General features: G+C 46.0%; 1 protein-coding gene across 4 annotated transcripts in view; it reads right to left on the bottom strand.

Moving 5' to 3' along the window:
* MFSD6 (major facilitator superfamily domain containing 6) overlaps positions 1-24908 on the bottom strand; it is a 398345-nt gene that overhangs the window by 147526 nt on the left and 225911 nt on the right. For all 4 annotated transcript variants that reach the window (XM_078680386.1, XM_078680387.1, XM_078680388.1 and 1 more), the window contains one exon: positions 15289-15450. In XM_078680386.1, the coding sequence (XP_078536512.1) occupies positions 15289-15450 (162 nt within the window). The remainder of the gene's footprint in view (positions 1-15288; positions 15451-24908) is intronic.

Here is a 24908-nt window from a genome sequence, read left to right as displayed (position 1 = left end):
CACGGTCCCTACCAGACTTGAGGCCCGAGACACTTATTCTAATGAATTATGTGATGAGATTGCGGACTTTTTTGTGAAAAAAGTGGATTCAATACATGCCACTTTTACAGATAGCTCACATGTTCAACACTCGATAGTGAGAAATGCTTCTGCTACCAAGGCCCATTTAACAAGCTTCTTAGTCCCTGAGAGGTCAGATCTGCTCTCCATTATGAGGGGAATCCACTCTGGATCCCCGCTTGATGTAATCTCTCCCAATCGCTGTATGGGAGCTTTTGATGGCATGATCGAGCAGATTGAACATCTAATCGCTCTTTCTTTTCAGGAGTGTCATGTGCTGGATGTTTGGAAAACCGCACAGGTTATACCCCTGAAAAAGAAAGCGAATATTCACATTTCTCAACTGCAAAACCTCCGTCCTATCTCTCTCCTCCCCTTTTGTGGGAAAGTTGTGGAGAAGGTAGCGAATAGGCAACTTATGAAATTCATTGAAGAGAACTCTTGTCTCCATTCAACCCAGTCAGGGTTCAGAGCAGGATATTCAACCGAATCCGCGGCCCTCTTTTCCACAGAATGTCTAAGACAACTTGTTGATGAGGGGCAGACAGCAGCGTTGGTGTTATTAGATCTTAGTGCAGCATTTGACACCGTGCTGCACTCGACGCTGCTGTCTCGCCTCTCTGACATGGGAATAGATGGTCCAGCCCTGGAATGGATAAAATCTTTTCTGGAAAACAGGAGTTTCCAGGTGCATTGCCCTCCTTATAAATCATCCCTTCGCAAGTTGAGCCACGGGGTTCCACAGGGCTCAAGTTTGAGCCCCACGCTGTTTAATATTTATATGGAGCCTCTGGCACATATTGTGGAAGCCTATGGTGTGGATATCGTCACATATGCTGACGATACCCAACTAATAATTAAACTCGCCAACAACCAGCCAGAGGAAGCCACTAACTTTTCCAACTGTATGCGGGCTGTGGCAGGGTGGATGAACAGCAACTGCCTACGCCTAAACGGCAACAAAACTGAGTTGTTGGTGGTTGGTAAGTCCTCCCCCACTTGGTCGCAGGACTGGTGGCCGACGGAATTAGGGGCAATCCCCCGCCCAGCGGAGGTTGTTAGAAATTTAGGAATTATGATAGATGCGGAGCTTTCCTTTAAGCAACAGATTAGTAAAATCACGGGAAAATGCTTTGGAATATTGAAAACTCTCCGCAAAGTTCTTGACCTGCTCCCCATTGGTGCCAGGAAGAAACTTATTCATGCCCTAGTCACACCACATCTGGACTATGGCAATGCCCTTCTCCTAGGCCTGAGCAAAAAAGGCATTCAACAACTACAGTGTGTCCAAAATGCCGCCGCCCGCCTGGTACTCAATCTTCCACGCAGGGCATCCGGAAAGACGGCATTGTGCAAACTTCATTGGCTCCCCATTGTGGAGCGCATTAAGTTCAAGGCACTCTGTGTTGTTCATCGCATTGCCCAGGGAAAAGGCCCAGACTATTTGCAAAACCTTCTTACCATTCATCGCCCCATCCGAAATCTTAGATCTGCCGGAGTGATGCTATTCCAACTCCCTCGTGTTCGCAAGACCAGGATGGGAGGTAGCTCCTTTCGCTTCTTAGCAAGTAAACATTGGAACAGCCTCCCCTTGAATCTTCGGATGGAGCCCTCCGAAACAAGATTCAGACAAAAACAAAAAACTTACCTTTTTCCCAAGTAAATAAGTGCCTTGTTTGTAGTCCGAGATTTTAGTTTGACCCGGTTCGGCCTCCTTAGGGAGTAGTAGCATTTCTTAGCGCGGGGACACACCGTCTCAGGTGTAACCAGGCGCTTTAAAAATGGTTTTATTATTATTATTATTATCAAATGGCATGTCAAGCAGGGCTGACTGACGAGCTTCTAAAAATCCAGATGCCCGAATCCAGGTGGGCTGGTGCAATGCCACAGCAGATGCCATGGCTCACACAATGGAATCAGTGGAGTCCATTCCACACCTGATGAGCAGTTTTACCACCTGACGACCATCTAAAAGCAACTGCTGCAACTCGCCTTTGTCAGCCTCTAAGTTGTCCCAAGGAGTCCCACAAGGCATTAAGAAAGCGTCTGAAGACACAAATAGTGTTGGTGGAGCGTAAAGCTGCGCTAGTGGAGGAAACACGCATTTACCACAAGAATCCTGGTTCCTGGACTATTTGTCAAGGGGGAAATGGGGAAGGTTCTCCCTTTCAGGGGAGGCCGTAATGGCCTGGACCAGGAAGCTGCAGTGGGTCGGCTGTCAAATAAGGCAAGCGGGGTCCCCAGGGCCAAGGCGGTATGTGTGAGCAATAGTACAGTCCACTGGAACACCTGACTCGCGCTGTGTCCATGTCCCCAATAAAATATCACAAAAGGGGAGTACTGATTTCACCCTGAATGGCCAGGATGAAGGACCTCAATAAAGGGGGGCCCTATCCTTCTCCACTGTATTGTAGGTAGAGCGATATGTAAGACATCAGCCACTCTTTTCAAAACTTCTGCCAAAGAAGAACTGGCCTCCGAGGCAAGGCCAGGAGGCGATAAATGAGAGGATACAGCCTGCAACAATTGCGCAGTAAGACATTTCATGCGCTGCTCCGACAGTGCTTTCGGTTCCAACCGCAGGCAGGCGTCACACTCGCCCAAGCACCACATACAGATAGAATGTGGGTCCGTACTCAACATCTGGCGGGAATAGGACCCACAAGACTTAAACCCGCAGGGCATATGAATTTAGCACACTGTTTCAGAAAGTTTGTCACAGCAGGCCGAAAAACGGCTAGAGATAGCACTACCGATCTGCGTGCAGCACCGAAAAAAAAGAAACTGATGTCAGCACGCCGGAGGGGACTTATATGGCTCCACTAACGTCATATCCTGATCCGACGCCGTACGGAGCCTTGCGGCACTGCCACTCAGGGCATAGAGGTACAGCTATGGCTAGTTGTCTCTATCAGATGCACAAGGTAGAGAGTGCTGATCTAAAGAGAAGGGTAATATGAGAACTGAGGTACACAAAAACATGTCCGGTAAAGAGAGTTTTAAGGCAGATAGAAAGGTAAAAGGAGGAGTGAAAAGTACAAAGAGATGAATTATGGAAAGAAATGAAAAGTAGAGATAGGGATGAGGTAGGTACATTGTGATAGAGAGAGAGCAAGAGGAAATAAATTGAGAGGAGTGAGGTAGAAAAGTTCTGCGGAAGTATGTAGAAAGACATGAGAAAGAAAGATAGATTAGGAAGAGAAGAAGAAGTGATAGAGAGTGTTGACATAGTCAGATATAGGAGCCAACAGAATAGTGTCACAGAGAGAAAAGCAAGAATTACTGATTTGTGAGGCGGAGATATGAGATACAACACAAAAGAGGAGAAAGATGTGAAGTAGAAAAAAAGGGGAGACATAGAAAAAGTGGCAATGGAATGTTAATGTAGGTAATGTTATGGGCTTTATCTACTTAAGAATTGTGAAAACTGGTTTGTTATGGTGCTTTACCTACCAGTGCACTGAACATGTCAATGGGATAATCAGGACAATGGCCGCATTACACTGACTGCACATGGATAATTCTATTGTGCTGGGAATGATTCTGTACCTTGGTACAGTGAAGAGGCGCTTGGTCCAAGAAGCCTCCCAAGCACAATGTACTACACTTGCCTATTTGATCTTAAAGGATTACTCTTGATCATTTTCCAAACTGTGCAGAAATCTGAATACTTGTGTAGCTACCTAATAAAGGGGACCATGTCATTGAATATTTGAGCAGTACTATGCTTTTTAATTACCCTCTCATATTATGGCAGCAGCCAGCAGCATAAATAGTAATAGCATTTTATTTGCTGAAACAATACCCAACACTCTCTCAAAATCTCCTCAACCAATGATATATAGAGACTTAAAGCCTGCCTCCAAAGTATACAATCCTGGATGTCGCCAAAGGAGCTGATGCTAAACCCCCAGCAAGACCAAATTCCTCCCGTTTGGCAACAATGACAAACATTCTCTGATTCAGTCACAGCTCTCCGAGTTAAACCTAACTAACATCACATCCCAATTGACAGAGCAGGCCAAATCCTCTGGATTTACCCGAAATCAAACCTCTCACTCAAAGAACATATTGCCAAGAATACCAAAACAGGCTGGTTCCAGCTCTCTATCCTGAAAAAAGTAAACCTCCTTTCCAATGATAAAACATCAAAATGACAGTTCACACTCTAGTCCACTGCCACTCGGATGAAGGCAACATCCTGCCCAGCTGCATAACTGAGACCACCATTGGTTCACCAGAAAGGCATACCCCATGTGGCTCATCAAGAGGCTGCAGAAATCTGACCACATCGCTGATGCAATAAAGGATCTAGAAGGCCGCCTGCTGCAAGCTTGAATCATCTTTAAGTTCAGCTGCATCTTTTACAAGACTCTCTACACCAAGACCTCTGTTTACCTGTTTAACAGACTAACAAGATATGCCGGTCATCGCCAGATTAGAGACTAGAGGTGCAAGTGGTGCTAGTGTGAAATAATGAAAAGATAAGTTTTGAGACGTTTACGGAATGCTAGCAGATTGGGTTCTCCTCGAAGGGTGAGGGGGAGGGAGTTCCAGAGGTTGGAGGCGTTCAAGGAAAAAGAGCGTCCACCCCACCTAGATCTGCAAGCTTTCACGGGTGTTGCCCGAAACGCTGAGCTGGAGCGTAGGCACCTCAGGGTTGATCAGGGACTGAATAATGCCTTGGCCTGATTTCTAAATGGCTTTGTGGGCTATGCACATGGCCTTGAACTGTATTCTGGAACGAATAGGAAGCCAGTGGAGGTGATTCAAAGCGGGTTTCGCAGATTGTCTAAGGGGAATCTGGAGCAAAAGGCGAGCCGCACAGTTCTGAATGACTTGTAGCTTCTGGGTCGTAGACTGGGGGGCACCCAGGTACAGAGCGTTTCAGTAGTCGAGGCAGGATAGTATGGGAGCCTGTACCATAATCCTCCTGGCCTGGAAGGGGAGCAGGGGGAGAATCTTTCTCAGCATTCTCATTAGACCAAAGCAGGTGGCCGACAGCTTAGAGGCTTGGTGGTTGAAGCCCAAAGAGCTGTCGAGCCAGATGCCCAGACTCTTGATCTGCTGCTTATGGATAGGTATGGGGCCAAGGAAGGTTGGCCAGATGGAGGTAGAGGTGGGAGATGGTGATTTTCCCAGAAACATCAGTTCGGTCTTGTCCCTGTTCAATTTGAGGTGAGAGCAGTCCATCCATTCGGCTACAGCCTCTAGGCAGGCCCCCAGAGCGCCCGATGATCCCTCAGGGTGGTTGAGTGCCACCACGAATTGGGTATCATCTGCGTAGGTGATGATTTTAATGCCGAATGGGAGGACTATTCCTGCCAGCGGGGCCATATAGGTGTTAAAAAGTGTGGGGCTTAGGGACGAACCCTGAGGGACCCCACAGCTGAGAGGCCACCGCTTGGAAGTGGCAGTTCCCTCAACGACTTTGAAAGACCTGTCCTTTAGGAAGGAGTGGAACCAGGCGAGAGCTTTGTATGACACTCCCTTGTCTTTTAGCCGCTCTAGCAGGATGTTGTGGTTCACAGTGTTGAAAGCGCCACTGAGATCCAACAAAATGATAGCTGCTGAGCTGCCCTGATCCAATAGTCTCCTGGCTTTCTAAGTTACTGCCAATAAGGCCGTCTCAGTCCCCAGTTGAGGGCGGAATCCGGTTTGGGTTGTGTGCAGCAGTTTATTGGATTCTAGGTGTTGTACCAGAGTGGAGTTTATATGTCTCTCCAGTAATTTGCTCAGCCAGGGAAGGAAGGAAATTGGACGGTAATTAGCCATGTTAGATTGATCAAGGTTGGGTTTTTTCATGAGAGCTCTCACCTGGGCACATTTCCATGCCAGGGGTACTGTGCCAGAGGATATAGAGGAATTTAGTGCCTCTAGGATGACTGGGCTTACGGTTTTGGTGACCAATGAGAGGTACTGTGGGGGGGGCGGGGTCCAGAGGGGAGCCAGAAGAGACTCTTGCGATGAGGGTGTCTAGGGACGCCGCATCTAGCAGTGTAAGTTCTCCTAAGGAGTAGTGTGGTTCTAGGTGTTCAGTGGATGTCCTGTCAAGTGTTAGCTCAGGTTGGTGGGGAGAGAAGTGTTGTCAGATCGTCTGAATTTTGTGATGGAAATATTCTGCTAGATTGTTGCATCGGTCTGGGGCTTCGTCTGAGTTAGGAGGTTTGTGTGGTACTGAGGAGAGAGATTTGGCAATACGAAAGATCTCTTTAGGGGAATTAGCCGCTGCCTTTCTCCTCATAGAAGTTGATTTGAGCGTTTTTGATCTCCGCCTTATACCTCCTAATTGCCTCTCTATAGTCCGGTTTCTTTCCAGACGAGAAGTTCTGTCTCCATCTCCTTTCTGCTTTCCTACAGAGCTGTTTAAGTTCTCTTAATTTAGGGGTAAACCAGGGTGAAGATTTTTTCTTGAAATTTTTGTGAGAGAGATTTTTAGGGAGCACTGTGTCCAGAGAATTTAGGATCCAAAGATTGAAGTTATTATTAGCCATCTCAGGGTCGGAGTTGGCCTGGGGTTTGGTGGTGTTGAGGACCGCAGTCCAACGGTCAATGGGAAGAGTTGACCATTTTCTATTAAGTGTCAGCATAGTGCTTTGAGTAGGAGGGGGGGCGGGCGACTCCCAGATCAGGGGAATAAGTAGGTGGTCCGTCCAGGGGAGAGGGACGGGGGTGCCAACATAGAGTTTCTGGTCGTTACTGAACACTGGGTCGAGGAGATGGACCTTGTCCTGTGTAGGGGCAAAGACTTTCTGTTTAATTTGAAGGGCTGCGAGGCTCTTGGATCACTCAATAGCCAGGTGGTTAGAGTGGTCGTCCATATGGATGTTTAGGTCACCTAATATTGTAAAGTTGGATGGAGTTAGGGCTAGATTGGCGACCGGAGGGGGAGGGCGTTAAGGAATTGACCTATAGGTCCTGGAGGACGGTAGAGCAGTAGGCCTTAGAAGGTGCTAGTGGAGGAGACATCCAGGGTAACATTCATGCATTCACAGTCTGGTGGACCGTCCATGGATGTTCGACAGCTAAAGCTTTCTTTAAATATTATGGCTATACCCCCACCCCTCCCGTTCATACGATCCGCCCTTTCAATTAAGTAGCCGGGTGGCAAGGTTTGCGTGACTGCTGGGTCAACTTCGTCTTGAAGCCAGGTTTCCGTTAGGAATAAGGCCTCAGGTTTAAGATCCTCTAGTAGGAGGGTAATTTCCGTTGAGTGCCTAGGAAGAGAGCGTCAATTCAAGAGGAAAAATTTGAGAGGGAGACTGGGTGCCTGTGTTTCCTTGCTAAGGAGTTGGAACTTAAAATTACAATGGGGGCAGCACGATTGAGTAGTTTCTGTGCTGTAACTCCAGTTCTGTAGTAGGGGTATCTCTGTTATAGTCATAATCTAGTGAATAGTCCCGCCCATGTGCGTGGACCCCGGAGCAATCAAAAATAATCTCTTAAGTTGTCGAAAAATGCAGAACTGCACAGACACCTAAGAGAGAATTAAAGACAGATAATGCAGCGTATATCCACAGGCTACCCTGTCCAGTACTTCAACTAGAAATTCCACCAAAAATCCACAAACAGCAAAGCCTGTCCAGATTTCCCTTGCTTTACCAGCAAATACTCTCTGGAATGATAGAGAGGAAGACATGGACAGACAAGCCCCATAGGCTGCCATTATGTGGCTCAGAACAGGATACTGTGCCTTTAAGAGAACTTTCCAGAACTTCACAGTATCCCAGAATGCACTGCAGGTCCCTCTTACTTTCAGTTCTTTTTTAAGGTGTAACACGCCAGACCTGTAGCATTCCTTACATGAATATCTGTCTCCACCGGGGAGGAGGGCGGGCGCTTAGGACTATAACAGAGATACCCCTACTACAGAACTGGAGTTACAGGACAGAAACTACTCCTTCTGTAGTAGGGGATCTCTGTGTATAGTCATAATCTAGTGAATAGAATGGCAAGCCCATCCCCACACCAAAGCGGCGGTGGAGAAAAGAGAAATAACACCACTACTGTGCGAACAGATTTCGCAGCGAAGCCTGCCCAACCTGAGCGTCTGCCCTGGCATCAGTGTACAGGCAGTAATGCTTAGCAAAGGTATGGACCGACTTCCAAGTGGCCGCCTTGCAGATTTCTGCAATTGGAACATTACGGAGCAAAGCAGACGTGTCAGCTTTGCCCCTGGTGGAATGAGCCTTAGGTTTACCCCCTAAGGTCTTAACAGCTTTTTGGTAACAACTGTATACAGGACACAATCCACCTAGAAATGGCCTGTTTAGAGGTAGCAAGGCCTTTCCTGACTGGTCCATAATTGATAAACAATAGGTCTGACCTACGAATATCCTTGGATGTATCCAGATAAAATGTCAACACCCTCCTGACATCCAGGGAATGCAGGGACCTTTCCGCTGGAGAGGGAGGATTCTGAAAAAACGTAGGTAAAGTTATGATCTGGTTAAAATGAAATTCAGATATAACTTTAGGAAGAAATTTAGGGTGAGTACGCATAACAACTGTAGCAGCATGAAATACAGTATAATGTTCTTGGCAACACAACTCCTGAATTTCACTCACCCTGCGGGCCGATGTAATGGCCACGAGGAACGCCGCCTTCCAGGACAGGTGCTGCAACGAAGCCTTATGAATAGGTTCAAAAGGCTCCTTCATCAATCTGGACAGCACCACATTCAATTCCCATGAAGGCGAAGGAAGCCGGTCAGGAGGGAACACTTTCTTCAAGCCTTCCAAAAAGCTTTGATCACAGGGATCTGAAAGAAGGAAGTCTGTGAAGGGCATTTCCTGTAGGCAGTCAATGCAGCCAGATGAACCTTCATGGAGTGGACATTAAGGCCAGACTGCGCCAGATGTAGAAGATATGAAAGGATGACATCTTCCTTACATGTCGTCGGGTCATAGTTCTTGGACTTGCACCAGATGCAAAACCTCTTCCACTTGTAAGCATAAGAAGTCCCAGTGGAAGGTCGCTTAGCCCCCTTCAGTACGTCCATGCAATCTTCTGGAAGATTCAGATGGCCATATTGCAGGAGCCATGCCGCCAAACTCAAAGACGAGAGGTTGGGGTGCCACATCTGCCCCCCGAACTTCGTGAGAAGGTCCGGCCTGTACGGCAGCCTCATGTGAGGAAGGAGAGACCGGTGAAGCAGGTCCGTGAACCACCACTGTCTGGGCCATTCCGGGGCAATCAGTATCATCCGCGCCCTGGACTGGGACAGCTTGATGAGAACCGTCGGAATCAGGGGAATGGGTGGAAAAGCGTACAGAAAGCTGTTCGACCAGTTGATCCATAACGCATTCCCCAGCGTCCCCGGCTGGTAGTGCTTGGAGGCGAAGTCTCGGCATTTGCTCTTTACGGCGGTGGCGAACAGATCTACGTCTGGAGTCCCCCACCTTGCGAAGACTTCTCCCAGTACTTCGTCGTTTATGACGCATTCGTGGTTTTCCTGAATCAGTCTGCTCAGTGCGTCTGCCTGAACATTCTGCACACCTGGTAGATGGGTAGCCATTACCGTCAGTCCTCTGGCTAGAAGCCAGTGCCAGATCGCCTGCGCCTCCTGGGACAGGGTGCGCGAGCTCGAGCCCCCCTGCTTGTTGAGGTAATACATCGTGGTCATATTGTCCGTTTTCACAAGCAGAGAGTTGGTCTGGAAGGACGGAAGAAAGGCCTTCAGCGCCAAGTGAACAGCGCTGAGTTCCAGGAAATTGATGTGGTACGTGGACTCCGTCTGGGACCACGTCCCCTGAATCTGTAAGTCTCCGGAGTGCGCCCCCCAGCCGCGGAGAGGTGCATCCGTCACGATAGTCTGCGTGGGAATGTCCTTGTGGAAGGGAACCCCTCTCAGGAGATTCTCCGCCGAACACCAACACTTCAGAGACTGAAGAGCATGTAGAGACAGTCGTATCCTGTCGTCCCAAGACCCTTTCCTCTGATCCCACTGATCCTCCAAGCACTCCTGCAATGGTCTCATGTGCAGCCGTGCGTGTGGCGTGAGGAAGATACAAGAGGCCATCGATCCCAGAAGAGAAGACACCGTCCTCACTGTTGTAGATGGAGTGGTCATAAGAGCCTGAGCCTTCCGAAGGAGTGATAATCATCGCTCCTCCGAAGGAGACACGCTTGCTGACAGCATATTGATGGAGACTCCCAAGTACTATATGCACTGGACCGGAGTCGGGACAGACTTGGACATGTTGATGTGCAACCCCAGCTTGTTCAAGAGAACGCACGTCTTCTGGAAGTGCGCTTGAGCTTCCGAGAAGGAGGAGGCCTTGATCAACCAATCGTCCAGGTACGGGTAGATTCCTGTGTTTGTGTGCAATGGGCACATGGAAGTACGCATTCTGTAGGTCTATAGTACATAGCCAGTCTCCCTGTTGCAGCTGAGGATAAATCTGATGCAATGACAGCATGCGAAACTTCTCTCTGCGAATCCACTTGTTTGCTCGTCGCTCGTCGCAAATCCAGAATAAGCCTGAACTTGTTCTTGTCCTTCTTGCGAACCAGGAAGAACCGGGAGGACAGACCTCTTCCTCTTTGAGACAGAGGTACGTCTTCTATCGCCCTTTTCCTTAAAAGGATATCGGCCTCCGCCCGGCGCTAGCGCAGCTGATACTGCGCGCTGACCAGAGGAATTGATGGAGGCGGGCTGGTGAACCGAAGACTGTATCCATTGCAAACAATATTCAGCACCCACTTGTCCTGAGTAATTGTTTTTTCTCCACTCTGCCAGAAAAAATTGAACGCTTCCCCCCACCGGAGTGGGTAACGAATGCAGGGGAAGTAAGCGCTCAGGGCCTAGACCTGGGCGGGCCTTTAGTCGCTGCTGCCGACTGTTGGCCGCCTTTGCCTCTCTGGCTCTTCTGGAACGGTCTTCGGAACTGCTGCTGTTGTTGCTGCTGCTGTCCCGAAGCCTGGCCACGCCCTCTGCCCTGTCCACCGAACCGTCTCTGGAACGGGCGGTAAGATTTCTTGGTATCCTTGGGCTTTTCCAGACCCACAGCTGTGAGCGCGTCGGCCTACGCCTTCATGCGGGCCATTTCGTCATCTGCATGTTGTCCAAACATGATTTAGCCAGAGAATGGTAAATTGGCAACCCTTTGTTGTGCATCAGGCTTCAGCGACATGAGGCGGAGCCAGGTGTGTATTCGCTGGTTAACTCCATGGCAGTAACCATGCGCCGCCAGTAGGGAAGAATCGGCTGCAGCACTGATGACCTGATTCGCCACCAGCATCCCCTCATTCAACACCTCTTGGAAATCCTCTCTCTTGTCATGAGGCAGGTGTTCTACAAACTGCTGGAGGGATTCCCAGAGGGCTCGGTCATACCGCCCTAACAAGGCCGTGGCACTTTCTGCTTTCATGGAAGTCGCCGATGTCCCACAAACTTTCCTCCCCGCCGAATCCAGCCATCTAGATTCCTTATCTGGTGGGACTGTGGATGACGGAGTGGTGGCATGCTGTTTCCGAGCCGCCGTCACTATCACCGAGTCTGGCGGAGGATCCACCCTCAGAAAAGCCGGATCCGAGTCGGGAGCCCGGTATTTCTTCTGGAGGCTCGAGGGGGCCGCCTTAGTCACCGCCGGGGTGAGAAACAGGTCCCTGGCCGGATCCTCCAGGCCTGGTACCAATGGCAGTAATGGCCTAGACTGATGTTTCTGGTGCAGCGTCTCGAAGATCACCGACGTTTTGGGCATGGGCACCGTCAACGAGATGCCAGCTTCGCAGCACCCCTCAACAGGACCTCATGGAAGGACACAAGATCGACACCCTTGTCTCCGGCGACCCCGACAACGTCGGTGAATAGTCCCTGGTCTCTGAAGACCCCATATGAGAACGGGACCTGCGCCTCCTGTGGCGACGTCTCGACCGCGTGGATGACCTGTTGTGACTCCGCGATCGCTCCCTCCTCCTGGAATGAGATCGCGACCTCCCAGTTCGTGGACGCTCCTCAGGCCTCCGCGGAGGAGTCTTCCGTGGCCTATCCTGGGGTTTTGGCTTAGGAGTCCCCTTAGGCGGTGCAGGGAGGTGAGGCAGCAACACCGACCTCGGCGGAACAACAGGAGGTATCTCCAGCCGAGGGACGGACCGAGGAGGCGGAGGAACCTCCTTAGGTAGAGGAACCAGACCCTCCAGTCGGTGATCGCCGTCTCCGGCGTCCTTCCCCAGATCCGGCGTGACTTCCGGCGCCAGAACTCCTTCTGCGCCGCTTAGGAGAGTTGGAACATCTCCGAGACGCTGATCTCTTTCTTCTCGACGCAGAGCGTCGCTTCTCCGGCGTCAAGCGTCGCCTCCGCGACTCCTGTGTCGAACGCCGTCTCCTCGACGTCGAGTGCTTCTTCCTCGACGCCGAACACCGCCTCCGCGACGTCGAACGTTCAGTCTTCGACGCCGAGCGTCGACTCCTTTTTGACGCCGACCGCTTCCTCGAGGTCCTCGACGTCGAGGATCCCCTCGACGCCGACCGCCTTTTCGGCGGCGACCGGCGGTATCGCCTCGACGGCGAGCGCCGACGCCTGCCGCTCTGTCTTTGGCGTCGATGCCTCGACGCTGACGTCGTCGACGAACAATCCGTCGGTGGTGATCTCGACGGCGGCCTACCCAGGTCCTGCGACGTCGATCCTTCACGCCGTCTCGACCCGGAGCCCCGGGGAGATGGGGAACACACTGTCGTCATCTCTCTCGACATCGTCGTCAATGCAATCGACGTCGACGGAGACCGGGACCTTTTGCTGGGCTTCCTGCCTCTGGGGAGCCCCCCAGAGGCCTCAGCAGGGGCAGAGGGAGCCTTCCCAGCCTGCCCAGACCCACCTGCAGCCTGCAGTCGTCTCTCCTCTAGGCCTTGAAGCCTGATAGGAGGTGGGGGCGTCTTCGGCCGAGGTGGTGTATAAACCACAGAGTACACCGAGCCCGGTGACTTCTTCGGGGGAGGGGACTTGCCGAAAAGTTCTGGCAGATGTCACATTCTTCAGGGACATGTGCAGCAGGGAGACAGAGGATGCAGACGTCGTGTGGATCCGACTTGGACTTCTTCCTTCCACATTCTGGGCACTTGTCGAAGAGAGCAGGCATTTTAGAGCCCTAAAAAGCCTGAAAAAATACACAGAAGTGAAGAAAAACACTAAGCACACAAAATGAAACATTTCTAAACACCAAAGGTGCACAAAATTCCAATAAACCCTTGAAAAAAGGGAGAGCTCAATGCTCCAGGGTCCTGTTAGCAGGAGCCGAAAAAAAGAACTGGAAGAAAGAGGGACCGGCAGTGCATTCTGGGATACTGTGAAGTTCTGGAAAGTTCTCTTAAAGGCACAGTATCCTGTTCTGAGCCACATAATGGCAGCCTATGGGGCTTGTCTGTCCATGTCTTCCTCTCTATCATTCCAGAGAGTTTTTGCTGGTACAGCAAGGGAAATCTGGACAGGCTTTGCTGTTTGTGGATTTTTGGTGGAATTTCTAGTTGAAGTACTGGACAGGGTAGCCTGTCGATATAGGCTGCATTATCTGTCTTTAATTCTCTCTTAAGTGTCTGTGCAGTTCTGGATTTTTCGACACCTTAAGAGATTATTTTTGATTGCTCCGGGGTCCACGCACATGGGCGGGACTATTGACTAGATTATGTCTATACACAGAGATCCCCTACTACAGAAGGGCTGTTAGCTAAGTTCAGTGAGTGTGAGCGGTTGCTACCAACGTCCCTTCTCAGTGCAGTCAAAGAATGAGCACTGTACCTGAGAAAACTTGCAGGGGTTGTGGCCCCTGGTCCTGTCCGGACGGGAGCAGACGGGCTTGCCTTTGGCGCGCCGCCAGCGCACCCGCTGCGCGTGAGCTGGGGCATCCGATGAAATAGTGACCAAACGCGAAACTAGAGCGCTGAGTGCACCGGAAGTGTCCCGCCCTGGGGGTGTTTTCCCGTGACCGCCCTCAGCTCAACGGCACTTGCCGAGTCGGACCGGGGCGTGGGAGCACTCCTCTCGGGTAGGTAGGGCTTTGAACGATTTTTTAATTCAATAGCAAACAGGTATGCAAAATACAGAATGCGCGAGCAGTGACTTAAAATAAACAATCTAAAACTTCTTTTTTTTAAACTTAGACACAAGTGTATCAGCAGCTAGCAGCAGTACCTCATGGTCAGGTTCTTGCCGCAAAATACTTTTGTATGGCACTGGTAAACCACAAAATATTCTGAGAACAGCTGAAAACAGATCTATCCCAGAATGCGTTTTGTTGAATTACCTTTGCCTTTCTTTCTAGCACCAGTCTCCAGTCTCCATCTCAGTGTAGCTAACTGTGTGTCAGTACACGCTCTGATTCAACCAATTGAGATGCATTCAGCATAATATGTAAGTTCTCACATAAACAATGAGCTTTCTGGACCACATTTTACAGAAACTTCCTTACTAATACTCCTAGTTCATCTAAGATACCACACTCCCTAATTATCTACTTTGGGAGGTCTATGCTAGTCTAATCACCACATCTGAAAGTAAATAGTGTGTTTAGGAATGAACAAGAAAGAATGATGTGAAAATGGTGGTTAACTTTAAACATTCAATGAAACCGCAAGGGAAATGGCATATAGCTCAGAGAGGCAACTGTCCAGTAGTCTATTTTTAACAGAAAATGTAGGACAATATGAAGGCTTGACCTAAGAATGTGAACTGTAGGGGATCTGAATGCATCCACAAAGTATTTGCCATGTTCTAGGCTTCATTATTAAAAAAGTTTATCTCACGAAGGTTGAGAGCGACGGGAATTTTCCTTCCTATTCGATCTGTATACACTTATTAGGTCTTTGGAAGTTGGGAAGAGACCTTTGGTGGGGAACTATACACCTAAAGCGGAAGTTAACAATGCTGAGTCTAGGTGGAAGTTCACTTTTATGTTCACAATCTTACTATTTATGTGCTACGTAGATATTTGTCATATGTAACAATTGTTGAGCAAGAGTCTGGAGGATGCTAGGTTCACTTAATTATATTTAGATTAGATCATGGACATCTGCTCGTGGCAGCAGTTCTCCTTTTTTGGTGGTTCGTATTTGGTCTGATCACTTGTTTAAGTCACGTTGCAAAGTCAAGGTGATGTTGTAAAATGTAAACAAGTAATTTTATTACTGTCACGCAATAAAGATTTATAAAAACAATTGTGATCACAAAAATGTTTTATATATTTCTCCAAACCATTAAAGCCAGCAAAATTAGAATTCAGTAGCACCTTACCAAAGTAATTGACCATAACACCACCTATCATGGCACCACAGCCACGGCCCAAACCTAAGTGCAGTCCCTGCAGGATCCCCTGTGCTGTGGTTCTCAGGGCAGGAGGCACAGCAGCACTGAGATATGAAATACAAGCCGCCCATATAGCTGCATGGGTCACTCCTGCAAAGAGAAAATACTGCAGTTAGCACAGTTATCTTTTATGGTAAATGCTGCTGAAAACAGATAATAACAACACATTACAGATCTTATTATCAAAGTGGAGAATAAATCATGAGGACATCAGATAAGACTATCAGTTAGGAATATCAAGACATTGGGTCTCTAATACAGTTCCTAAAAAGAGTTTCACATACAAACAGACTGTATCTATAATGCAGCTTTCTTTAAAAGTCAAAAAACATTCTTTAGTTATTACATTCCCTAGCTCAGTAATATCACCATCGTTTACTATTCAATTGGTATGCCCTTATGAGGTTTAAAGGCTCTTTGGAAGTACACAGCAGCAGTGGAGTGATGGGTGCAATGTCTTATAAAAGCTTTTTTTTTATGCATCTTAAATCTCATTGAGAATTACCCAAAATTTGAAGCTCAGATAAAGTCACGGAGGTAGGAACATTGTTTCTTTAAAACAATGTCCACTGTATCATATAGACCCTTTAAGCATCAATTTAGCAGTTTAAAAGTTTGGCAGGCACAAGGTAGATCGAAGAATGCTGGGGATTCTGCACCAAATCTTATACAGCTCCACTGTTCATCTTCGTCTGGGTACTTTCAGATTGTTGGGTCTTAACCGTATTAAAAAGGTTTTTGACTTTGCTCTTCTTTCAGAACCATTCAGAATTGCTTTTTCATGAGGAGTTGAAGCATTTTCTTATCAAGACTATTTTGACGCTCTTGGGTAGTATGGGATCAATGTATGTACACAAAACACGGAATTCATGGTAAATAACTTGAGACTCCTATATTCGATCCACAACAGATTCACAAACAATGAAGTTTCTTTGCTTCTGAGGCATACAATTTATTTTGCAGAGGTTTGAGCAAGCCCTTCGATGCATAGAATCTCTATCAAATTCTTCAGTTTTCTTCACTCTTTAGCTTCTTGTGGTCTACTCTGCTGCATGGTTTGAGAGGTGACGAAACAGGTTAGGATTAGGATTTTATTACTTTTAATGTTCAGCAACCCATATAACTTCAAACACGTACAGTTCATATGTGCACCTAGGCCGAACAAGATGATCAAAAACAGAAAAAACATCAATTTGATCTGAACTATCGTCAGCACTGTCAACACATATAATAGCTGTGCTTCCTTGGTACTTCCTCTTTCTCTGTCCTTTGGTGGCCAAATTAAGTGCCTTTGAATGCAAAGGCTGTTTTGGAAGTTTGTTATCATCATTGTGAACGTTTTGGTGTCAGACTAATTGAAGAATTCTAAACTTCACTTCCTCAGTTCTCAAACGTTACAGAACAGACCATAAGTGATTACAGAGTGAAGAAATTAAGAGAACCAAGTGTTACATTTTTTCGGTACAGGGAGTTTTAGTGATTTGTGCAGAAACACAGACTGTTAAGTTGAGGCCAGGAATCAAACCAGGCTTCACAGTTCTAGTAGGCCATATCTCCACTCAAAACTAGAGGGTAACGAGTGTTGACAAATGTAACGGACATGCTCTGAAATGTGTTCGAGAGCTAAGGAAGGCCAATGGTAGTAATAAATATAATGGCGAGCAGATAGTTAACTGCTGAAATAACTACTGTCATTTACAAAGTGTGCGCATTAGCATTAAAGTAAAGGATTGCAAATTGGGTTTTCGCAGTTGTTACAAATTTGCAAGCATCCCATATTTTTCAAATTCCCAAAAGTGTCCTGTGGTGATAGCAGTGTGTAAATCTTCAAGGGAGCAAACCCACAAGAAGTGATGCCATATGCAAAATAAAACTTAGGGCAGACGGGAACGTGAGGTTGATGAAACTGAAATAATGTGTCTATGTGCAAAAGTAGTGCTGGCTCTGAATAAGAACAAGAAATTAACTAGGCAGAGAAATGAAGATTGATGGACATGTGTCGAAGCATACTAATTGACATTTGGTCTAAGCTCACTTTTATATATGAAGAGATTTACAGGGATCAGTTAGAGGGGAAGGTAGTCTTGTAGGAAAAGGTAACATCAAGATACACATTTCTGCACCCAAGTAGTATGTTGACAGATTGACGAACATCCTAGCCAGCCACCAAACTGCAGCTGAGACTGAAAACATACCCAGTATTTATACTAATCTTCATGGTCAGAAATATGATTTTCGTATGATGAGGACTGTACAAACATAGATTTTTACAGATTATCAACTGAGCGACATTATTCAAACAAGGCTTCCTGCAAAGAGAAACAGTTCCAGCCTCCTACCACATGATACAAACTAAAATATTTCACTTTCATACTTAGACCGTGCCCTACGGCAAGCAGTTTGTGGGGACAGCAGAAATCTCCACGTAGAAAAAACTAGCTTGCATTCTCTAAGGAAAGATGACCTGCACAGATATTCCTAGTGTTGAGTCGGGGAGCACAGGTCAGGAGGTAATAGGACACACATTTAGACCTGCACATACACATTTTTCTCACCATGGGCACTATTGTTTTTTTGTTTATCTTCCAGAATACTATAAAGCAACCCCCCCCCCCCCCCCCCCCCAGTAAGGAAAGGGGGAAACCTATTAAAATCATAGGACTACTTGAGGGATGCAGACCTTTTTAGCAGAAGATGTACTGTAGGTAACTATGGAATTCAGACAGAAATGGGTAGATTCTCATTCAAATACACTAGGGAGAAGTTTCAAATTAAATCATATTAGAAGGTGATCTTTGGTTTCATTGTTTGTGTTAGAAGAAGATGGGTCCGATGTTCTGGAAAGACCCAGGTTTAGGTTATATTAGGTTGGAACTGTATAGTGTTTAGTCTGCCATTTATTGCCCCCATATTGCTGCTTATTTGAAAGGATATAAGCATAAAATATGCATGAACACTAGAAGTGTACCCGCAATACAAAAGGTGAGGCATGTTATAGGGGTGAAGAGGTAGCAAACGCGGTATAGAGATAGCATAGCGAGAGGGACATTAAGCCAGTGAAAGCCACTAAACTGGTAGCCTTCTAGTGGTAAGATAGACTGCCGGTGAGAAAATACATGTAGGCTTTCATATTAGAGATTGTAAAAAGGAATAATAGACACATTTACTCTTCCCACTGTAAGGAAGGCTTTAGCGGTTACAAATTGATGATGTAGAACCACAGGAGCAATTGGAGGAGCAAATGGAGTTTTTGTGTGCTTACTAGGATTGTCATAATTTACGGTAGTGCTGGATTTATTGTAGGTTAGCAATATGTCATTGGATGCTGTGCAAAAAGAAAGCAAAGTGAGAAAGAGAGGAAGAATATTGAGGGTTTGAGAAGAACAGTGACTAGTAAACGAATTGCTTTCCAGGGGTAGTGGACTGCTTTATTTGAGGCACTGACAAGAGATTGGTGAATATGGCCCATCTGTTGGACTTGGCCCTTTTTGCAGGGTCATCCCTAACCGTTTTGCCTTTCTTCTAGCCTTTTTTCTGACATGGTGTTGGTGGTTTTAGGACTCTGGGTACTTTAGCACTGCTGTCCACTGTAAAGTGCATGTGCTCTCTGTGATAAACATGGTAAGATTGGTCTACACCTGTTTGGCCTATTTAAGTTACCTGTCAGTTCCTTCTAAAGTGGTATCTCATATACCCAGGGTTGATGAATTAAATGCTACTGGTGGGTTTGCTGCGCTGATTGCGCCACCCACCAAAGTAGCCTTTCAAACCTATCTAAGGCCTATGCCATTGCAGGACCTGGGTGCACAGTGTTACTGCCGCTGTGACGTGGCACCTAAAGAGTGTGCCGTGTCTGTGAGCCCCCCTTTTACTGTATGTCAGTCACCCCTAAGGTAGGCTCTAGCTAGCCCTACGGGTAGGGTGCATTGTAGGTAAAAGATAGGACATATACCTTAAGTGCGTGACATGTCCTGGTAGTGACAAACAGTCATTTTGGTTTCTCACTACTGTAGGGCTGCCCTCCCATAGGAATGCATTGGGGATTCCCTGATAAGTGTTTCAGTGGTAATTCCTGATATGAGAAGCGCAGCGTGGTCAAGTTTGGTATAATTGGAATAGTGATCATAAATGCTGCGCAGAGGAGAGAAACACAAGACAGATGTATACACCAATGTTCGCAGACTCCAGAAAATGAGAATTGGCCTGCGTTTTCTGAGATGGGTTTGTCTTCTATGCTTAAAATGGATAAGGTATGTGGAAGTTCTTTCTCTCTGAGGTTTATGAGCTGTTTGGTTACAAAGTAAGAATGTCGCTTCTTGGTGCTCTTGTTCTCTAGCAATACATACAATATTCTTTTTGCAACATAACCTAGATTACTGCTTTTCAAAGGAGGATATTGAGCCCTCCTGTACAAGTTATGTATTGTACCCAGTTTGAGCACTGGGTGAAAATAATCCTGTCCTGTGGCAGTTGTCGAGGAAGTAGGTAATCTTGTGTTTTACCTGTGAGCACCCGGTTTACCCAGTGCATCAAATTAAATTTTTAAAAAGAAAAACATACTCAGAAAATGTGCTTGTTGCAGCTGACAGTTTATTGATCCCTATTGTGCTGCAACTGGACTAAGAAATTAGGCTTGCCCCAGAAGCAAGCCCTATTAATTTGATGAAAGCCTCAGAAGCACAATAAATCAAGCTTTCGCTTAGTCCTTCCATAGCCCCTGAGCGCATTATGTTGCAAAAGCAAGGAAAGGAACTTACCTGCTCCAGCATCTGAAAAGTCTAACAGGACTGGAGCACAGATGATAAACTAAGGATATTTGCGACACAATAAACATTGACAGCTTTTTAAGTATTCCCACTGCCAATCTCCCAATGAATAAAAAGAATAAAAAAAAAAAAGCACTGAGCCTGACTGCCAAAATTAAGCATCCAACATACAGGCAAATGTTGAAAGGTTAAGTCCTCACACATTGTCACAGCCAGTGTGAACCTTGAAGTGGAAGCAAAATCTGCCAATATCAAAAAATGCAGAGCTCTAAATTCCCAAGAGCATACAAAAATACCAATTACTAATTCACATGAGGTAAGAAACTGGAAATCAAACTCATTGAGACTGGACAGAAGAAAGAAAGACACCACTGGTCAGTGTTCACCTATTACAGAAGATGGGCTCTGGCTGGCACTTTCTGAGATGAAATTACAGCCAATATTAATAACTGACAGGTATTTATGCTGACTTAAGATACAAAGTAGGGATATCCCCTCTTGGCGCTCCTCTGTTCTCTAGTATTACAGATGTTAACAGAGTGAATGAGATCTGATTCACTACTGATGGGGTTTAAAAGGACATGTATAGTTGTGAATAACAGATACCTTTCTGCAAATACTCTGTTAATTATCTGGGAATTGCAGACATTTTTCGATGAGGATGGCTACATTTGTGTTACAAGCATATGAAAATAAAGACATCTGAGAATAGAACAGTCGGAATAAAATATTCTTCTCAGTTCACAAAAACTTAATGGAAATCTCTTAGATTTTTCACCTGATGATAAAGATACAGTCACTTAAGTATGTAGTATTCGATATCACAACTTTTAATGAGATTTAATCAGGCTTAATTTTGAACCAGTGCTACGGCATTCTGAGAATAATGAGGTGTATTGGGTAGATCTTCCTCTCTCCGTGATGAAAAGGGGTGTCTTGCATAAAAGGACTATGTTCCTGAGACGTCTGGGCATGCTACAGATGCACCCTATATATTCCTTGTCAGAATTCATTAGGATTCAGGGCCTAGTATGGAATTTTCTCAGGCTGAGCACAGGCCAAGTACTGCACTGATGTTGTTGTGCAGGTCAATATAGGAAGATGGACTTGGGCTGAAAGGACTATCAAGGAATTTAACTATTTACCACAGGTTATGATGGCGAACCACTGACTGTGTGTACAGAAAACGGTCTATAAGGCTAAAACATGACTGTATGGGAGCAAAGAGACCTACAGCTGCCAGGATGACTTAGGGTCTGATTTGGAGATCGGACTACAGTATTTACTTCGTCAGGGTGACGGAGTATTTTACTCCTTCACCCTAAATGAGTACCTGTACTCCTAATTTAGAGTTGTCTGCCTGCCCTATGGATAACGCTAGTCATGGGCAGTAACCATCATGGGGGTTCCTGTCAATGAGTTAAAAGTTTGAAAGGCGGCAAGTCAAAAACATGACGGGTGCCAGTCAAACTTTTAACTTGTTTTTGTTTCATCAAAAACAAAATCCCAAAGCGGGATATCACCAGTTTTTTCCTGGCTTTAAGGGTAGGAAAAACTGGCCGTTTCACCCCCCCTACTTTAAAAAAGGGCCAATGATCGAATGGTCCCAACTCTGACAGGCATTACTCCATCGAGCTGTCAGAGGAGTATGGCAGCAATGGAGCCAGAGTACGCTCCATCGCTGACATACTTAAGGTCCGGCTGACAGTCAATCAGGTGGGAGGACCTTCAGTTTGGCAGAGAGGTTAGTCTGCCGCAGTTGCAACAGAGTACCTTGAAGATATATAGATCGTCAAGGTAACTATATCTGGAGGTATATATAGTAAGACTCTGCTTACCTATAGAAACATACCTTCACAATATTTTTGTCCTTGATTTTCTAGACAAGATATTTTGTACCACAATATTTTTTATTCCAATATTCTGTCTAAAATACCCTTCCCACCTAACTTTTCAATGTGAACGTATCCCCCGGACCTTCAGCCATGAAGAAAGATACAGCGGAAATACATTGCTGCTTTATAGAAGGGAATCATGTCTATCAAGTTACTAAGTGTAATTGCATGCAATTTCAAACCTATCAGAAAATACATTAAGAGGACTGAATGGAGACTCAAGGGTACCTGAAGTAGGAATCTATATTTACCTTAAAGATTTTTACAGATTACTTTATAAAATTATTAGGCCACATAGCAGTTCAATTGCCTGCATTGCATAACAGAGACCGTGGACTTCAACATCATGATCCAGAAATTTTTGTTGAGGCTATATTAGGGGAAAATTCTTATGAAATACAAGGAGTGATTGGGTGGATAATAGGCCTGGACACAAACTTTATAGAATTTGACCTAAACTTAGCCTATTGGGTTTCAATAATCTGTTCTTGCCATAGCAGTTTTGGTAGCATAGACATTAATGGCTTTTAAATGGAATAAGTGAGGAAAAACTAGATAGCCACTTTGGTAAAAGTAAGGACTGGCATGAACACTGCATGTAAAACAATGTTGTCTATGACCAAAAAACGCACACAAAAATGTGTTAAGATACAGGTTAATTGTGAAGGATAATCTTGTTGGAAAGTGAGAGCTGCATGTCTACGTTGAGGAGAAGAAACAGGGCAGGTTTTTGATTCGATAGCAACCTGCGACCGAAGCCAGTAAGGTACATGGCAACTGACCACTGTGATAAAGAATGCAGCTCCACTGAAAAGAGTCTATAAGTGAGATCAACTTCTGTGTCATAGAGAATCCCTACCATCAGAATAAGTGGGGGTGATCGCTAATTGTAAATAATAATCTACCAAGTCTTTGAGGAGGATTTCACTAAGCTGTTTAAATATGATACTTGCACCCAATCCCAATATCATTGTACTGGGGAACTTTAGTCCTTGGGTCGATGATAAGACCAGTGCACACATCTTCTGCTTTCTTGCTCACCTAGAGTGAGGCTGATAGTCAGTTAATGGAATCCAGCTCTCCTTATGAGAAGGACCATTCCCGGACTTGGTAGCAATAACTCAAAACATAGCCTGTCTAACATTGAGACCTTTTACGTAATTCGCCTTTCTGCCTGGTCACCCCAAATTCTTGCGTTTTGCTGTACTATATAGTTTTACTGGCTTCAGAACGGTCGGAGCGCCGTGCGTGGGGGGTAGGTCTTTCCACCTCTGCTGTTCGACGCCAAGGTATTAACCTCCTCGAACAGCCCCACGGGAACAGACTGCGGGGCCCTCCAGGGTTATATTGTAGGGTTCCCCCATAGAGTAGGACCTGTTGGCTTGCTCCCAGATTGACCCAGTGAGGTTGTATCTTTTTAATTTTTCCTTATTATTTTTCACTGTGTAGTACATTTGTTTTGAGGTCCTGAAGAATTGCCACACAGGCATGAAACATGTCGACCTTCTAGAGGGTTGAGTCAGTCCGCTGTCAATCAAACAGTTTCTTTCTCCCCTCTCACCCTTTTAATAAGGGAGTCGGCCACCCGAATAAAATCCGTTGTGGACTGTCTCACCTTCTTTTAAACCTCACTTTCCCTTCACGACTACACCACCACCAGACCCCTCACACGCATACAAACTATTGGCTGGAACAAAAGATCTCCAACAAAGCGCGCCTACGGCGCCCGTCAGACATTGCAGCGCCAGTCTGACGAGGAGCAGGGGACCAATGATGAAGCATGACACCTAGATTTCTGGGTGTGTGAGGTCCCTTAGTTCCAACAAGGGAACTCCCAGTTCCCTGACTATAGTTTAGTTCTGTCTCCATTCTCCCATACCTCCTTTTTGATCCCCGGGGAACTCAGTATCCTTCTTTGGTTACAAGGACCATTCCCGGACTTGGTAGCAATAACTCAAAACATAGCCTGTCTAACATTGAGACCTTTTACGTAATTCGCCTTTCTGCCTGGTCACCCCAAATTCTTGCGTTTTGCTGTACTATATAGTTTTACTGGCTTCAGAACTGTGCACCTGTGCTAACCAATTGCAAGTGCCTGCGTTCCTCCTTTAAACATGGTCCAATTGGCACACTGCAAATTGGTATATTTAACTTTACCCGTAAGTCACAGGACATGTGGTAAAAAATGTACCTAGGGACTGTAAGTTAAATGCCACTAGTGGACTTCAGCACCTAATGTGCCATCCATTATGATGGCAGTATAAATGTGGCTATAGGCCTACCATTGTACTGGACTGTGCAAAACATGCACTGCAGCCTATCAAAATAAACCCCTCTGTCAGGTAAAAACTTTCCTTTTAAAGATTAATGTCACACCTCTGCAGGCCTTGTAGCCGACAAGGAAGGCTACATTGTATTTAAAAGTAGGACACGAAGAAATGTAAAGTTAATATGTCCTTACAGTGACCTGTCGATACCCAATTTTATTGTATGGTTAAACTAAAACATTTACAAAGAGCAAAAAAAAAAATAATAATAAAGTAAACAATTTATCAAGATAAAAATCATATGGTGAAGGCAGGCATCACTATGTACAGACAAGGAAAACTTTGCGAAATCCTGTTTTATAAAATAAGTAAGAGAACAAACAGAGCACATAGCAAAGCGGACTTTTGCGCTTAGGGTTAGGGCAATGTGCAAAATACGCAGAACACAGACCTGTTGCAATATAGATCCGAAAAAAACAAGCAAAAAAGATTCCGCTGAACTATGTTTTAAAAAAAGATGGATAACAGAACAGTAATTGCATATAGCAAATCAGGCTTTTAAGCGAGGATTTATAAACCATGTGCAAAGATCTACAGTCAATACTAAACTAAAACAAGTC

The sequence above is a fragment of the Lissotriton helveticus genome, chromosome 3_1, assembly GCF_964261635.1.
Source record: "Lissotriton helveticus chromosome 3_1, aLisHel1.1, whole genome shotgun sequence".
NCBI classification, from domain to species: Eukaryota; Metazoa; Chordata; class Amphibia; order Caudata; family Salamandridae; genus Lissotriton; species Lissotriton helveticus.
This window is presented reverse-complemented; position numbering and strand designations above follow the sequence as displayed.